General features: G+C 42.3%; 1 protein-coding gene across 1 annotated transcript in view; it reads right to left on the bottom strand.

The window, feature by feature from the left end:
- The window catches only part of agbl4 (AGBL carboxypeptidase 4), a 400,933-nt gene that overhangs the window by 230,430 nt on the left and 152,139 nt on the right, over window positions 1-18,364 (bottom strand). The window contains exon 4 of the mRNA XM_049587376.1: window positions 10,459-10,553. Coding sequence (XP_049443333.1) covers window positions 10,459-10,553 — 95 coding nt within the window. The remainder of the gene's footprint in view (window positions 1-10,458; window positions 10,554-18,364) is intronic.

Raw genomic sequence — 18,364 nt, 5'->3', positions numbered from 1 at the left:
TGTTCTGACAAAGAAAAGAAACACACACGGTGGAAGCAAAGATTTAGATGTGCGGAGAAAGTAACAGAGGGAGATGCTCAAATGACAGACAAAGGACTGTTGAGAGCTAATGGAGGTTGCATGTGTGAACGACTCTATTCATGTGCTTGCACACTCGTGCTGAAGTGTGTCTACACAGAGAGAGTTTTTGTATTGGTGAGTGCAGAGTAAGAGGAGAGGCCAATACAGTCAGAGGATGGGAAGGATTTCTTCAAGGATCCATTTTCAGAGTTTGTCGGCACTACAGTGCTGAAGCGTCAGTGGAGCTGGAACCTGCACCTCACTGCTGTTGACTTAGCTGACCATCTGAATTCATTACAGTGTCTGACACACACACACATACACACAGAGGCTGTTGGGCAGAATGCAGATATCAACCAGTCCTACAGAGTGTCCTAATATGTCCCGTAAACACCTGACAGCATGGCTTTGTGGAATCGCTGAGATACCCATAATCCTTTAGTTGGAGTCAGGGGGTCAACTCGCCATCGTGCTGAGCACACCCAATAAGATTCAAACAGGCTATAGCCAGGCATCAACACCTAAAACCCCCCTCATAGTATTCTGCACAGCCTGCAGGCTTGGCTTCTATATATGCAATGTAAATCCTGCACGGGGCAAGGAGCCTGTGTGTATTATAAAAACTATAGGACGAGCCGCCGAAGAATTTGCCTTGTGTCACACTGAGCTTACGGTGACAAAACATTTTGCAATGTTCACGAGATCAGGCTGCCCGAACAAAGAGGGGTGAAGGTGAGGTCCTCCGCCTACAATACTAAAAGCAGCCGCTGACTTACAGTACAGCAATCAGGGGACTGCTGGCTGCAGAAAAACTGCAACGCCTCACCTAGTTCATTATAAGATGACACAACCAATTTGTACCTCTGCCTGCTGCAATCTACCAAATCTCCCCTGACAAAAGCATTTAGATTAGAGCGCTTTCAGGGAGGGCTGCACTGACATGCGTACCCAGCCTGTAAAAGGGGAAATGAAGTGCCTTTTTAATTCTCCTCCAGGCAAACATAAAACTGTCCAGGTAAGTCATTTGTGGGTTGAATGGAGAGCCAGGAGCAAGTTGCCTCTCTGTTGCAATACCCCTCGCTCTTTCTCCTTTTTTTTTTCTACCCCTGTTCTCTGCAGGGAACTCTGCACAAACACATGCTGTTGTGCACATTTGCAGAACACACGGGCAAACTCTCACACACACACACACACACACACACACACACACACACACACACACACACACACACACACACACATCCTTATCCTCATCTAGAAGATTATTAATCTATTTGTTACATTTTGTCCCATTATTTCTCCCACATAATCCTCTTTCACTTCCTTTGGCAGCATGCAAATGAGTTTCTGTGAACAAGGAAGCTGCACGTGTCGTTGATTGCTCTGATTGGAGCTCCTCATTCTCTGTTCCTCTCTGTCTTCTTCCCCGGTTTGTCCTACCCAGAAGAATAAAGACTCCCAGATGGAATAGAAAAGTGGAAATGGAGGGAGGTGCCATTTCATGTAATAAAACAGAGCTTTGTGATCACTTTTCCTCTCTCAAGTCTTTAAAGACAACTGGAGTGAGGTGGAGATGGAAGTAATTGCCCCGGAACATGAACACCGCTCCACATTTCGGCTAGAGGTACCAAATCACTTTCACAGCTATAGTACATCAGGTATTCTCTTTTTCCTCTTCCAAATATTCACTCAGATTCATACATCACTCCATTTCCTCTCGGCGGTCGAACTGGTGACAGATAATTAGGTGTGTGTGTGTGCGTGCGCGCGTGTCTCTCACTTTCTCCTGCGCTTGGTTTTTATTAAAAGATTTTGTCCGTCTCCCTTATCGCACAGACAATGTTGACGGAGAGGGAACATCATATATAACATTTTTTTTAATCTAAGAATCTTATATGAAACCCATAGCCTCACTGTCGAGTGATTGCCACAGTTCCCACTCCAGAACGGGGTTGAGAGCAAGGAAACAGCACAGAAACATAGTCTATGTTTTAAATTAAACACACTCGCAACCACGCAGAAATAAAGGCCGCAGGCACAGTATAGGTGTAATGAAAATTATGTTACAGTAGAACATCGCAGTAGAGACGTGGGATTGAGAAACAGGGATGTGAAAAGACAGTAAAGCTACTCCGGTCTCTTGAGGAAGACAGTGAATGCATAAAGCCAACGCTGACAATCCATTTCTCCCCTTTAGCCTCAAGTCTAACAAGTGCGACCACAGGGAGACGAGCAAAGAGGGAAATAGGTGAGACGCTCTAAATATCAACGTGAATTGGTTGCAATATAAGTCAACAACTACACTGGGAATTTATTCATTTCAATACATCTAGTTTTAATACTAAACAATCAACTCAGACATTGTATCATACCACTGAGACTCTTGTTGGAGCAAATAATTTTTGTTATTACATTCTGGCGACATTATATAGTTGTGACTTGTCAACATATCTGTGGGGAGTCTCATGTAGGAAGTCAGGAGATTCCTGTTTACATTTCCTGGGTGTATACTTAGACGTGTGTGGCAGTATGCACATGTCTGTGTGTGTGATTTGGGTCAGGGGATACTGTGGTGGTAGTAAAAGCCAGAATGGGGGCTGCAAGTGTTCTCAAATAGCAAACCAGGGGTTGCTTGATGTTTTTATGAAGCGAGTCTGTTTGGAAATGAATCGTTAGTCTCGGTTTTATTGCTCAAATTACCCGAGCCGGTCCTTGTCCTGTTTGCCCTTAATTAACAAGCGTTCAATTCCCCTATTAATTAGCACAAGCTATTAGCTATTTTACATCACTCTTCATTTGTCGACAATTAAAAGGTCTATTATTAAAAGGCATGCCACATGGTTAATTGGGCAAGTGGCTCAGCAGCGGGGAGAAGAGAGGGAAGAGGACAGCGCGGACTCGCTGAACGGAGGGAGGAGTCAGAGAGGTCTGCTGTAGTTCCCGCACAACCTTTACAGTCTGTCTGTCTTCAGTTTGCTGCCTGACACTCTGTTCTCAAGAGAGAGACCATCTCCCTCACTACTGTCATACACTCGCTGCATTCGGACCCAGGCGGCCCCGCTCAGCAGTACGGAGGTTAGAGGATGGGAGGTGTGTGTGTGGTACTGAATGAGAGGTTGCTTTATAAAGCTGACAAGTGCAATTTCCTTCATACTGCAGGAACTATGTGTGGAAAAATATCAGCGGTCGTGTGCATCCCTCCCTGCAGAATCTTTTCAGTCTCTTTGATTTCTGTTGTTTAAATGTTTCATCAAAGTCACTTTGTGATATGGAAACAGGAATGTTAACAGTGAACAATTAATCAGTTATCAAATAAAAGATATTTTTGAGCAGTTCCACATGTTAGTTTATCTGTTAATTTTGCTACACTTCAGTTTACTGCTCTGTGCACCATCCGGGTCTAGTGATAGCTAGCTAGCAACACTGCTCATTCGGCGTTTACCCTATTCTGACCCACCAGCATTGCTGTGGTATCATTGTGCCCACCCTCCCGTCTCCCACCAAGTCCCCCCAATGAGTAAAGCATGATTCATACTTCTGCATTGAATCGACGTTGACGCAGAGCCTTCGCTGTAACCTACACCATAGCCTGACATGCACCTCCCCAGAAATGTAACTACACACCGTGGCGACGCAGACCTTCTGTCTATTTCTGGTAGCTGAAACCATTTCCCTCAGTGGAAACGAAACTTTAATTTACTTTAATTTCACAGATAAGAAACAATAAATTGTGAAGAAAATAAAGCCTCCACTAAAATAGCATTTTAAGTCTTGTGTGTGATTTATCCTGGCTTCATATGAGCAGAGGAAATCTCCGCTGGCTAATTTATACAATGTATAATGCCATAGGCTTGTGCTAAAAACATTAGCATGTTATATTTGTTTGGAAAACGTGTTGAGTCTAAGACCGGTGTTTTGTCTGTGAACCTTGTGAGTTGTAATGGAGCCAGATTTTGTAACGTTATCTTTGTTAAATGTTGCTGTTGTCCCTGGTTTTATATGAGAAGAAGACGAAAAGTCTGCTAGCCTCTGGGCTAACTTATACAATGTGAATGACATAGGCTTGTGCTAAAAACATTAGCATGTTGTATTTGTGGGGAATATGTGTCCAGCAAAAAAACAAGTGCTTTGTCTGTGAATGCTGTGAGTTACAGTTATAGTTAAAAGTGACTCTATAAAGTCATATTTAATGTATGTTTTGGGTGTGTTTTGAATGAACTCAACTTTTAAGCATTTCACAGAAACCCTGTCGCCGACTAGTGTTTTGGAGGTGTAACTGCAGAGTGACATAGACACACCACCACACAAGTATTAATGCTCACAATGGCATAAGCCACATGCGTAGGCTACGGTGTAGACTCTGCGTAGAGCTGACGCACAAATATAAACATTATCACTGCTAGCTATATTAGCACTGTTAGCAGTGTAAGCACATCTAATGGTGCTAACATACATTAGTTAACAATGCCAAAGTGGTTTTGTGGCTCAAAATAAAGCTGCTTTTTCTCACCAGGGTGACTTGTAGGCAGACAGGAGGGTGGCTAACATGTTTTGGCAGCAATGCCCTCCTGATGGTGGTAGCACTGGTAATTGGGAATGAGCAAAGCAGCGACCTAGTGCACACCCAACCCAGCACTTGCACAGTGTAGGGTGGCCAAGGCTAATGTTAGCTAACCAGTGGAGACTGGAGGGTGGGTAGTGGGCACTATTTCCGTACGTATATGTGACTGAAAAAGGTCCAGTAACATATGGGATATTCAAACATTACAGGATAACACTGAATACGGGAAAAGAAGAAACACCATGATAACAGGGCACAATGAAGAAGTAGCAGAACCAAAACAAAGCAACATATAAAAACTGGGAATATAAGTAAAGAGGTGAGAAGTCAAACAAGACAGGAAGTGAGTTTTCAGGAGGAAACACCATAAAGACAGACAAAGGTGAGAAAGGAGAGACACACACAGAGCAGCCAAGGTATCCTTTCTCTTTCCCTCACCCTGCCTCACCTCTCCTCACCCCTCGCCCTCTGCCAGGGCTTAACAAGTGGCAGGGGATGCAGGCAGGCCAGAGCTGTGCTGATTGACAGAACAATTACTGCTAACACGCACCACGATGGAGAGGCAGACATCTCCAAATAGAATTTCACTATGGTGTTGCATCACGAGCTTACAGGAAGGATTTTGGTAGAAAAGCAAAATTGCCCTGACTGACTGACTGACTGACTGTCTGTCTGACTATCTGTCTGTCTGTCTGTCTGTCTGACTTAGAGCTGAGCACAACTGCTTGAAAAGCACTCCTCTGTTTTTGTTGCCTTCCATGAAAAAATGAGGAAAAAGCATTTACCCTTGATCAAGGTTGGCTGGTTCTAACTTTAGAAGCAATGTTTGGCAACCCATTTCCTCCAACTCTGACTGTTCATCTGTTAGCTCAGTTAGAGGTGCAGCTATTTTTATCCACACACCTACTGACTGACGAAGAAGTGGAAAGTTAATTAAAAGAGACACCACACATCAGAACATTTCCAATATATTATACATCACGGATCTAATAGGCTAGAAATTATGTAAAGACGTGTGTTCTAGCTTGTGAGGTTAAAGTCACATTAATGTTAGAATTACACGTAAATTGTGTTTGTACCATCTCTTATTTAGATTGAAGGTAACACATATACACAGAAAGCAAAAATGTCAATGAGGATGTTGCTGGAGAGTAATTTAATTGTATTACGGTGTTTATGTAGCACAGATAGGAAGGTTTGTTGTTAGTAAATGGTTAGTAGGGTCGTGACAGTGTGGATTTCTTCTTACTGCTGTGCTAAAGCAACGCATCTCTGCAGTTTGGCAGTTTAGTAACTACTGTTACTAAGGGCAAAACGTGCTGGGTGTTCTTGCAACTTCATCAACAACTTCAGTAATATCTGTATTCTTTTGTACAGCTTAGCTCGGCTTGCTCACCGGGCAGGCTGTTCTCATGCACTGGTCTTATGTTTTCCTACGAAAAGTAATGCACCCAAATTCGTACATATCCCACGCAATCATGAGCCAGTAATTCATGTATAACTCATGCTATTTCAATCAATCAATTTTATTTATAAAGCCCAATATCACAAATCACAATTTGCCTCACAGGGCTTTACAGCATACGACATCCCTCTGTCCTTAGGACCCTCACAGTGGATAAGGAAAAACTCCCCCAAAAAAAACCCTTTAACGAGGGGGAAAAAACAGTGTTTGGGAAGGCTGGGATCGTGTGACCAGTGTGCTGATGAGAGTAAAGGCACAGTCACACGAGCAAAATTCACACTGGTGAGTATTTGCCTCCCGTTCACTTCCATTCAATGTGAGCAGAGGGGCAAATAAAACATTCACTTCTGGTAGCAAAGCAAATTCGCATCTTCGCATGACATTAATTAACATGAGATTAACAAATAACATCATATTTCCACCATATTTATTAGCAAGCTATCTAACATTGGCAAGCTTTTTGTGGGTGTTACACCTGACAACTCCCACATTTAGCACAAATATCGCCTCGGCAGGTGACACATCTGTGAAACATCAAATATTCTCTTGTTCCAGGTTGTAAGAATTTTGTCACTTTTCTCTCTTTAATGTAATAACAAACTTAACATTTTGGGTTTTGGACCGCAGAAAGACATTTGAAGATGTGCCCTTTCTCACTATCTTTTAACATTTCGTAGACTGAACAAAATTGTGACTAATTCAGATAATAATCTTCAGATTAATTGATGATGAAAATATTCATTAGTTGTCACCCTAATGTTTAGATTTGGAAATATCCTCTGCTGTCACACTGCGCCCTCTCCTCCTACTCTGCTCCACACGGGACTCTGTATGAAGCAGCATCTGTTGGCTGATGCAGTCAGTCTCATGCAGACATCCTGGCCATTACCACCCCCCCTCCCTCCCCGCCCACAGCCCACCCCCGGCATTCCGGCCTCCAACAGCTGCATTACACCACGCTCTCTGACTTTCTAATTAGCTTATCTCGGAAAATAAGGATACCGGGCAATTCTTTGCTCTAGCAGTCTAACAACTAGCAGGCCGCAGGGAGTGTGGTTGGCACCTAGTGTCACCAAGGGGGCCGTTGTCTTCGACAGACTAGTACATGAAATTATGGTTTACTCTCAGTCCTCTGTCTTAGAAACGCTCTCACTGCTTTTCTCGATTTCTTGGCTTTTTTTTTTTTTTTTTTTTTTCCACTTTGAGCTTTAAGTCAATTACCGATCACGACAGCCAATTTAATTTCAAAGATTCAATATTTTTGGAATTCATGGTGTGTAATGAATCTTGCAACTAATGTCTGCCAGATGAAAAGGGTTTGATTTTATTCAGCAGCTTCTCCACTACACAGATTTGGCTACATGAGGGTGTTAGGTTTTAAATCCGGAAAATAATATATTGTTATTTTCCAATTTCTTTAAAGACGTTCACAATATACACACACACACACACACACACACACACAAACAAACAATACAATATGAAGCTCCAGATACTGTAAAGTGCATGACACAGGATATCATTAATTCTGCTGGTGTTTAATGAACTTTTCAGGAGTCTGTACACTCCCAGAATAAAATCCATTGTTAATTTGTCACACATTTCAAAAGCAATGTTGTCCTTTTTAATTTGTTTACCCATCATTCATTGTTTATCAGACATGTAACCTGTAGCTGTGTTTAAATGCCAGATGATATGGTAAATCCATGCCTCTGTCTGATCTGATGTCTCCTGGCTGGAGGAGTCATGGAGCAAGGGATGGAAGGCAAAAGGGATGGAGGAAAGGATAGAGGATAGATCCTTCCACCTGTAGCAGTGAACGTCCTGCAGGACTGTAATCTGCTAGTTGTCTCTCACTGAGACGCCCAGCTTAGCCGAGGCCAGCCAAGCCCTGCAGCCTCCAGCACCAAACGATGCTGGGGCCCCAGGACACAAGGCACCTGCATGGGGAGATAAAGGCTTCAACTCCTGGGCTAATACTGACGATTCTTTTGATAAATAGAGACGTGGGGTGGCGGGTGGTGGTGGGGGAGCAATCTTTTCCCGCTCACTCTCTCCCTCATTCTCTCCTCCCTGTCTACCTGTCTCAGTAATCTCTCTTTCTTGTACTTTGTGTTTTTCCTCCTCCACCCTCTCTCTGTCTGTTTGTCTGCACCTCTCCCTCTCTCCCCTTCTCTTTCTATCTCTCCCTCTCTCTGTACCTTCTTTATCCTGTCCTGTGTGAGTTTGGATCAGACAGGCGAAGCTCTCCACGCTCTGCCTTTTTATTTATTCCATATCTGTAACTGTCAAAAAGAAGATTGCTACTTTAGGAGCTGTCTGTGCTTTGTTGTGCTCACGGAAAGTCAAATAGAGGAGGTTGTGTTAAAAGCATCTTGACCACTTTGTGGGGACACAAACAATGTCAGCTGCGGTCTTGGGAGCCCCAGACAGTTGAAAATGGCTCTACAAGTGCATGACACATGATGCCTTTTAGATGGCACAGTGCTGAGAGGAGCGGTTAAAACAGTATTAGCCTGGGGAGGTAATTGGAGTCGGGCCTCGGCAACGTTACCTCCTGCTGTGTCTGTCACTTAAATACCTATTTATGAGGGCTTATTGAAACATAAACATGGCCAGGGTTGCATGATTAGCAGTATTAAGAAAAGCTTTGGGACCTTAATGACCCAATAAGGCTGCTGCGCAGATTAACACCTCAGACATTCAAGATTATGTCAAATGAGGAGTCATGAGCATTCAGAAAGTGGGACAATAATTACCTGGCATAAAATGTCAGCTGAATTACCAGCATGAAACTGTTATCACATGTAAAGAAACAGGGATGTAGCTTTGCTTTATGGTGTTGTATGCAGGAACTTAAGCGACAGTGCACCGACATTCACCTGAGAAATAACAATCTTAAAGCGAGCACTTGCCAGCTTCACTGTCAATATATGGCTGGCAGGATGAGACAATAGTAGTGGCTGGCACTGTGAAAAAGCCATATCTCCACAAGCACAGCAGAGAAACTCTGAGTGCAAAGTCGCAACGACACCACATGGAGTCAAAACAGAGAGAGCGAGGCAGCCGAGCTGAGCTGCATCATGTTGCACTGTGCTGTATCGTCGACAGCAGTTCATCTTTCCTGTCTATGGTGTCGTGCCCATTGTCTATTCCCATTAGCCTGTGACCGGCGTGCTACGGTATGGTCGGTGCGGGTGCTAGGCTAGCAGACGCAGACGGCTCAGGGTGGCAGATGCCTGGCTTTTCTGCGGATGCCCTCCATCAACTGATGACAGATGTCAGGGCTCCTCTTGGACGGCAACACTTCATCACGCTACCCTGTTCTCCCTCCTCGCCCCACTGGATTCACCAGCCTGCTTGGCAGACGCTGCGCCCAACCCCACTGCACCAGCCCCATTCCCTCCTGCCACACCTATTCATTCACACACACACTCACACTCACACACACACACACACACACACACACACACATCTCTGCATCCATCAGTCAAGCGTTATTACATCAGACAGCCGTCATACTGGCAACCAATGGATCACATGCTAATGCGCCCAGACGCATCCACTCTGGAAATCTAAAGTATCAGTCTTTAGGGTGTGTGTGTGTGTGTGTGTGTGTGTGTGTGTGTGTGTGTGTGTGTGTGTGCGTGTTAGGAAATATGAATGTTGGGAAGAGAAGAGAAGAGAAGAGAAGAGAAGAGAAGAGAAGAGAAGAGAAGAGAAGAGAAGAGAAGTTTTCAAAGTTGCAGAAAGAATTTAAATACTCTGCTTTATTTTACAGATGAAAATATATTGAAACACTTCCCTTTAAAGGGGAAAGTCACCCATTTTCAAAATTCATACATGTTATTCTTATGGTCTAAGACAGGCCAAAAATATCAGTAAAGATTAAGAACTCTCTCCTAAATCCAAGAGCTAGAGTGCTAAAACTCAAACTTGTGATGACATAGGGTGTAAAGTCTGAAGCCGCTCTACAGACAATGAATGGTGAAAGATGTTCTAGGTGACACTGAGAGCAACCAGGGGACTGTTGTGGGTACATGGGTACATTTTCTGTTTCAGGACTGAGAACACTACAATACAATAAAGCTGGTGTGGGTATAAAAAGAAAACAATCATATTGTGGATTCACAAAAACAGGCTCCCATTCACTGTCTATGGAGCCGGACCAGACTTTACACCCTATGACATCACAAGTTTGAGACTTACTTCCCTGGTTTCTGGCTTTGACAGAGAGTAGCTCATGTTCACAATTATGAATTACACTATTCTTGGTCTTGGAAATAACATATTGGAATTCTTAATTCAGGTGGTGTTCCCCTTTAAATCAATGCTTGTAGAGCGAGTGCTGATGCTGTTATTGCACACTTACCATTTTGGCCTGCTGGTAGACTTGACTACAGGAGACATGCCATCTCTGTACAGACTCTTGGTCTTGGAGAAGTTGACTACGTTGAAAATGACTCTCTGAAAGACAATGAAAAACATTGAAGCCATATTAAAACCACCAAAAATTAAAACAAGTGGAGTTATTGATCACCAGTAATACTGTAGAACAATGTTTTTACATCACTGCATTTTGTCTGCATGTTTGTTTGTAGTGGGCAAAGAAATGCACCTATAAAACCAGTGGAGAAAGAAGGGTGTGAGCTAGCAAACATGTACGTTAACAACGCAAGTTTAAAAATTTAATAAAAGAAATCTTTGCTTATGATTAATGAGGAAGAAAAGGCACTAAATAAGTTTGTCTCAAGGATACACTAAATGCCTTCAGTGAGTAACACTGAATGTAACCTCTGTAAACAGATATCTGCATATGAATGCAATATGTTTAGGCAATGTGACATGATTTTGATGTTGAAAAGTGTTTTGGTTATGCTTGTAGTACTGACCAATCTCATTTGAATGGCAGCTAAACAGTCCATATGTAGCGGCAGAACGCATCAGCTGAAATGCAATCTTGGAACCCACTGGGTATCATCTGACCACAATATAGCTTCATGTTAGAGGTGCACCAATCCAGCTTTTTCAGTTTCGATACCGATCCTGCTGTGGCTTTGAGTATCAGCCGATACCCAATACCGATCCGATACCATGGTTGACCTAAAAAGCTATATACCTTTACATGTAGAACAGAAAAGACTGGAGGCATCAGGCATTGATGACTAAACACTTCTTTCCTAAGGCTGCAACAGCAGTTGAAATAGTGTGAAATACCTCCACACAGCAGATTTTCTACTTCGCTCCATGACATATGACATAGCTCGAGTCGCAATAGATTTAAAGGGAAAGGATCGCCTCAGGTATAGGTTGCATTTCCCAATACCAAATCTATCTATTTTGATAATATTAGGGTCAATATTTGATCCAGATATCAAATCAGAGCATCCCTACTTCATATTAACTTTTATTTATTTATTTATTTATTTATTTATTTATGTGCATTCATATACAAATATGTTCATAAGAGATTAGCCCAAATGACTGTCACACAGAAGAGGAAGTCTTTGCCCCGATATCCACTTGCAACACCAGATCCTCTGAAATAATGGCCATTGCTTCCAGAGGCTTATGGTCATTCTACCAATAGTAGATGGGTTCCGAGATGGATGATTTTTTTTTTTTTTAATTTACAAGAGCACCTTTAATATTTGGTCATTTCCACTACATGGCTCGACTCAACTCCCTTGGAACTGTTCTTTTCTGTTTTCCACTGGCAAAAGTTGTGCAGAGTACCTTTTGGTACCACTTTGGTCAAGGTTCCAAGCGCACTGAGTCGATACTAGAAAACATTACAGATCCCTGATTGGTCAGAGAGAGCCGTCACCAGAGTGACATGGGACGTTCTGCACAAACCTGCCATTTTTAAATAGCCAAGCTACAATCAATAGCGACCACAATTTTTTTATTAAATCAATGGATGGAGCAGTGCATACTGTATTACGCTGAAGAAAATATCATGGCAGTTTCACACAGTGATACTTTGCCGGTCAGTTAAGAGTCCCCACTACACTACAGATAGTGCTGGGTACTATCTGCAGTGGAAAACAAAACTGAGAAAAGCACCTTGTACCAAAAGTGATTCAAGTTGAGTCGAGTTGTGGAAATATGATATTATAATCCCAGTCCAATAAAATGTGAACTTTTGAAGCATTACAAACACATAATCTAAGACTGAATCTGACAAAGTGGCATAACATAGAAAGTCTTATATACATTATTAAAAAGCCATTAATTGACTCATTCTTTACAATAATTTCTTTTTCATGTGACACATGAGTGGCTATAAAATATAAACCTCTAAACTGCGTAAGGAGCTCGGAGAGAGGTAAAAGTTGCCACTACCACCATAGATAACACTACCAACACACAAAATCACCACACATTAACATTACAGTGAGGAGATAAGGCAACTTTAATGTCCCGCAGATGATCCCATGTAGCAGTAACAAAGTTCCCGATAAAAGGCAGCAGCTCCGAGGAGTGCCAGCCTCTAATCTGGGAGGACATTACGGTTCTCCCCAGAGGGATGCTGCCTGGCCCAAAACATTAAGCTTTGCCTGGAGCGCAGAGGACAGCCATGGTGTCTGGCTTTCCACCTCCCCTGGACCAAGGACTTTCTTTCTTAGCTAAAATGTTGTGGAACAGCCTTTCCTTCCTCCCACCTCCAGCATGCATGATTAGGATCAGGAGGAGTGGGAAAATGTGGAGAGAAAAATGAATAAATATACTTTTTTAAAAAGTCAAATGAATGGCAATGGTAATACTGCAGTGAGGTAAATGAATCCTATTGATGGGGCATATCAAATTACCAACTAAGTCCAGGTGGTGGAAGTTAACTGGGTGCTACTGAAATCCTATTACAGACTCCCCACACTCCTCTCCCTCCTTTTCTTTCTCCTTTCCCTCCCCCTCATCCATTTCTCCCTTTTTCTCCTGCCTAGCATCAGAGGAATGGGGATTGCGGATTGTGGCAAGCTGATTCAGACTTAGGTAAAATGACATCTAACTGATGTTGAGACTGGCAGCAGGCTCCTGTAGCAGGGAGATAAGACCATTGCTGCTGGCATTTCAATTACACTTTACTGCCCCGCACATCTGTTGCGAGAGCTACTTTTCAGCCTTTTCCCCTCAGGCAAATACAGCCTTACTCTGACTCCACTGGCTTTCTTTGACTGCACAGCCTCCTTCCTCATTCTTTATCCACAACAAATTCAGATTGTCTTCCTCCTTAGCTTCACTCTACCCACTGTTTGTAATCTATTTGTTCGGCCTGTTTAACTCAGAGGGAGCTGAGGCTGGACAGATGACAGAAACACGGGCCCGGCGAAGAAAAAAAGGAGCTGAATCGCAGACAGACTGATGCACAATACAAGGGTGAGAGACAGTAAAGCAAAGGAAAAGGTGCTGAAGCTGGTAGAGACAGCGGGGACAGACACAAAGAGACAGAAGATAATTACACAACAGTGGGTGGGAGACAGAAAGTTACTGAGAGGTAAAGAAAATAAACTGGGCTCCACTGGCTCAGTGGACAGATGTGGAGGACACAGACAGCTGGGCTGGTAGGTGGGGAGGCAGGCACATGGCATGTAGAAGCCTCAGACTCCCTCTGTGGTTCTCTGATTTCATTGAAGCTAAATAGATTAAAAGAGAAATCTTTTCGTCCTGTAATTCAACAGCGGATCACAAAGTCAGTCTTTAACCTACAAGACAAGAGGAACTTTGAGAAGCTTAAAAGCAAGGTAGGAAAACCCTGGGCAATTCTCTAACAAGCGCAGACCAAGGAAGACTGTGTACCTCTTTCAAGATACAAGACTGTTGTATTCCTTTAGAGTAGTATCTGCTGTATAGTGTAGAACCACGTGCATCAGATGTCTCTGTTTCCCGCCGAAGCTTCTTCTACACCTATTTGAATGGTCATGTTAAAAAAATCAGTGTTTCAGAGTCCATGTTCTATGCATATGCCATTTTTGTCAGGTCTTTGTGCTTGTCGCTCTTCTGTATTTTCAAGGCTCCAAACAAACCCTACTGTACAATGGTGGCTGAAGGGACGCGACCATAGTTGTGTTTACACAGTATCAAGAGGACTAGTGCAATTTTGGTATTTGTTTTTGCATGAAATTGTGCTTGCATTTCCATCTGCTAAGGCCACCTCTTATCACAAATGCAAGCACAAAGATCCATTTTTGTGGCTTTGGTTGACAGAAGCTTCAAAATTACTAAATCCCATTCATGTATGTTAAGTTTTGCCTCTTTGATTTTGTTCACTTTTTTTGAATCAAGTCCAGATTAAATGCACTCTGAAAACGCAACGCTAAATGTGATTACATCATAGTCTGTTCTTAGTTAAAATAATTCATTAAATTATACCAAAATGTCATCAATGGCTGTTTGGGGAATGAAAAAGCTCCTTCCCTCTGGAGATTAAGCACCTGTAGTCATCACTGAGCAACAGGACTGATATGAGCATCTGCAGTCTCAATTACATTTAAAGAACATAGTACATGCAGATGATCTGTTGTGCATACATGGAGCTCTCATTTTACACAATCGTGTTAGCTGACAGACATGCACGCACACAGAAAGTGATGCTTATATAGAGCTTCGATTCCCCGCCCGAACTAAATTGACCCTTTGCTACGTCCCGCCCTTCTGTGATGGTCCAACAAACTGTCGCAGTAAGTATGGAGCCCACACTGTAACTAACCTGAAGAAATATTATCATATTTTTGGAAAAATGAAACAGTGATTCCAGAGAGAAGCAGACAGAGGGGTCTACAGTCTGTGTTTGAAGGATATATCCAGGATGTCAAACCGACTCAGCAGCAACAACAGGTTAAAAAGACAAAGATAGTTAGAAGCTAAAGCCGAACTATAGGCTACAGATCACAGTGTAAAAGTGAACCACCACATCACTGCTGATCGCCACACAAGACAATGAAGATAAAGGGAAACTTTACTGATTCGCCCCTGTGCCAGACCTCCACTGCCAGATGGGCAGGGATCTCTGATCCAAGTCAAACAACGTTCATCTGCGTACAATGCGATGACACACAGCTGGTTGAATATCAGCAAAGTTTCCCTGCTTCCTTCACTGGTTCCTGTACAGCAGGGTCGGTCTTTGTTTCACTGTTATAATCATTAAAAAGCAAAAGCAGCATGTGTATACATTCAGTAGGCTATATCTTCAGTAGCTAGCTAACCCTACACTTCTCAGGGTTTGATTTTGGTTTTGGAACAGGGAAGAAACATACATCTTTTTCCAACGTCTCCACGTAACGAGTATCATTAATACACGACGTGCCCCAGGCACAACATTTAGCTCCAAATCCACAAAACCAGCCGTTATAATTAGTCAGTCTGTGTCTGGGGGTGGGACCTAGTACAGGGTCAGTTGGGCAGGGTTTGGACCAGGCGGGGCTGTAATGCCCTAGGCTTCAATTGGGTTGGGTTCACTCCAATTTTTTCTTTTTTTTCTTTTAATGTAGACCACCAATCCATCACAACTTCCACTCCTAATTAATGAGGAGAAATGTTTTTCAGTCTCTATTTTGTATATGTGGCATATGAGTTTTTGGGCCACACTGAACATTCTGTAGAAAAAGGCAAATGTCAGAGATTGTGACGTACAGTAAGGGTTTGTTACCTCACTGAAAAGACTTCAGTTGACTTAAGTTTGTAATACAATAAATAGTTATAGTCGAAATTGAGGTTTTTAATCATGCTCGAGTCCTAAATTGGTGCTGTGGTTCAGGATTGGGTCAGACTTGGACAAAAACTATGTGAGTTCATGTAGGGTTGTGCTTGAATTTATTGGGCCCTATCATGGCTCTGATATAAGAAAAATAGAGAAGAACAATGCTGTTGCTGTTCTGCAAATATATCTAAATTAGCACTGCTTTCACAAACATTGTGAACTACTGAAAACAGCCAAATTTGTCGTGTTTGCAAGCGTACTTAACCAATAAACTCACTGATTTTCTTTCTTTCTTTAACTGTCTCACACACACACACACACACACACACACACACACACACATTTACAGAATTTCATAGAATGAGATTCAAACAAACTGCTGTGGGGCCTATTCTCCAGATCGTTAAAACTTACGCACAACTAGGACCAATTTAGAACACGTGTGCATAGTCGTGTGTGTGCATGTGTCTGCACATGTGTGGTGCCCTGGAAGATTTAATTAGGCTGGGAGCAGTTAGAAGAGATTAACATCCATGCTGTCTGAGCTGTCATGTCGACGGAGCGTGTCAAAGCCCTCCGCCATCCCCATCACTGCTGAATTACAGACTGGAACAGGTGTCTCTGCGGTGTCACAACACACACACACACACACACACACACACACACACACACACACACACACACACACACGAATGACAATAAGCGTCCTTAAATACTGCATCTAAACTATTACATTTCTAAAAAAATGAGTTGAAAACAGTTGAACCTCCTTTGGCTGACAGAATCTTACAACATGCAAAACTCAAATGAACCTTAATGGTGCAATAAGTAAGATTTTCACTCTCTCACAGCGGCAAATAACTATAATGTATCTGCAGGGACTTAATGAGGTACTTCATCAAAACCAATGACTCAAAAAATACTTCCTTGCAAAACCCAAAAAACTCAAATCCACTAATAAAACTTAAAAGTCGCTGTCCTCCTTTTGGAACATAATACAATCACAGGATCACACGTGCGCTTTGAGTGTGAGCTATTCATGTTTTAGGTGACAATCTAAATGACTCATTTCCGACCCCAACCTCTTTGCTAACCTTTAAACAGTCCAGCCAGTCAGCCACAGGGTTTGGCACTAAAATAGCCTTGCTGGTGCCGCTTCAGGATAGGATTGCATTTAGGACCAAACACTGTCTTTTGATCTCCATCGATCCAGCCTGTGGCCAGATAGCATTGCTTCCTGGAAGAAGCCTGGATAAATTATTAAAGAAACCATTCTAAATGTGTAGTCGAGGGCTTCTACAGAGGGAATGAGCACTTTGTCCTTTTGATAGTGATGGTCGAGCAGGCTTTATTATGAAAGATCTGAAAAATAATAATGTCTATAGAATGTGAAAGCTCTTACTGGGAGATTAAGTTCTGAAAACCACATCAATTAAATACTTGTAGGTTTGTTAACTGGAGTTACTGACGAACTATATTTAGGTGGAACTGAAGAGTCTGGCTTTATTATAGAATTAAAGGTACAATGTGTGAGATATGGCCAGAGCTAAAATTTAAAACATTAAGAAATGAACTAACATTATCAACAGAATGTGAGAAAGTAATATTTTTGACGTTATATATTATGTCGCAGAGATATCCATTGAAATGAGCATGCTAACCAGCTAGCCCTGTCTTGTAATGCAACTTTTTACTGATGGTGAGTCACTGTAGTGTCCAGTCTGCCTTCAGTCCAACATGAGGAGATGAAGAAGCAGAGCTATAGTTCCTTGGTATTTGGGCCTTACAGCTAAGTGACTTCATCATTGCAGACGATTTCTTAGTCTGAGCTGTCAGTCTTTTTCTTGTCTTAACATTCCAACAATGTTTTTTGGTCCTGGCTCATGCAAATACTGAGATTTACTGGCAACTTTGACCAATTGATGAGCTCTCTCCAATACCAAACAAAAAGCAGCAAATGGGGTAGACAATAAACATAGAGGGAACGCCTGGGATGCGAAAGAACGTGAACGTCTTGGTTCCCTTGTGCTGTTGAACAGGAGGAGAAACTGGTGGAGTTGTGGAGTCCATGTCCTATTTGATGTGTATCTGATTCACCAAGAGACACTCATTTTAGTAAGAAATCCTAATTTTTGAAATGGAGCTAACCAATGGAGGCCGGTGGCGACAAATTCCAAAATATTAAGTTTTTACGCAAAAAAAGGCTATCTTTATGAATTATATTGATGCTGACCTGACAAAGATACTATTAACCTTTAACACCTTTTAACTTGTGAAGAGTTAAGTGTTTTTGTGGACGCCTAAGAAATTGTTACTTTGTCATATTTCTTCATAAAGGGACTTTTGTGTAATATTTTCTCCAGTCTTCGTAAAATCTTTAAGTGTGTGACCAAAAACTCACATTGTTTTTCGATGTGAGAGGATGTCAGCCTTTAGTCCTTTGAAAATGTTCTTCAAAGTCTTTTCAAAGTCTTCTAGTGCATGGCACACATTAGTAGCAGAATAAACACAATGTTCTGCAGCAAATACAGAAGTGATGCAAATGAAGCAAAACACTCAATACATTAGAGATAGCTCTTGG

Source organism: Epinephelus fuscoguttatus, linkage group LG10 (assembly GCF_011397635.1).
Source record: "Epinephelus fuscoguttatus linkage group LG10, E.fuscoguttatus.final_Chr_v1".
NCBI lineage: Eukaryota > Metazoa > Chordata > Actinopteri > Perciformes > Serranidae > Epinephelus > Epinephelus fuscoguttatus.
The sequence above is the reverse complement of the archived record's forward strand: the minus strand, read 5'-3'. Positions and strand labels throughout refer to the sequence as shown.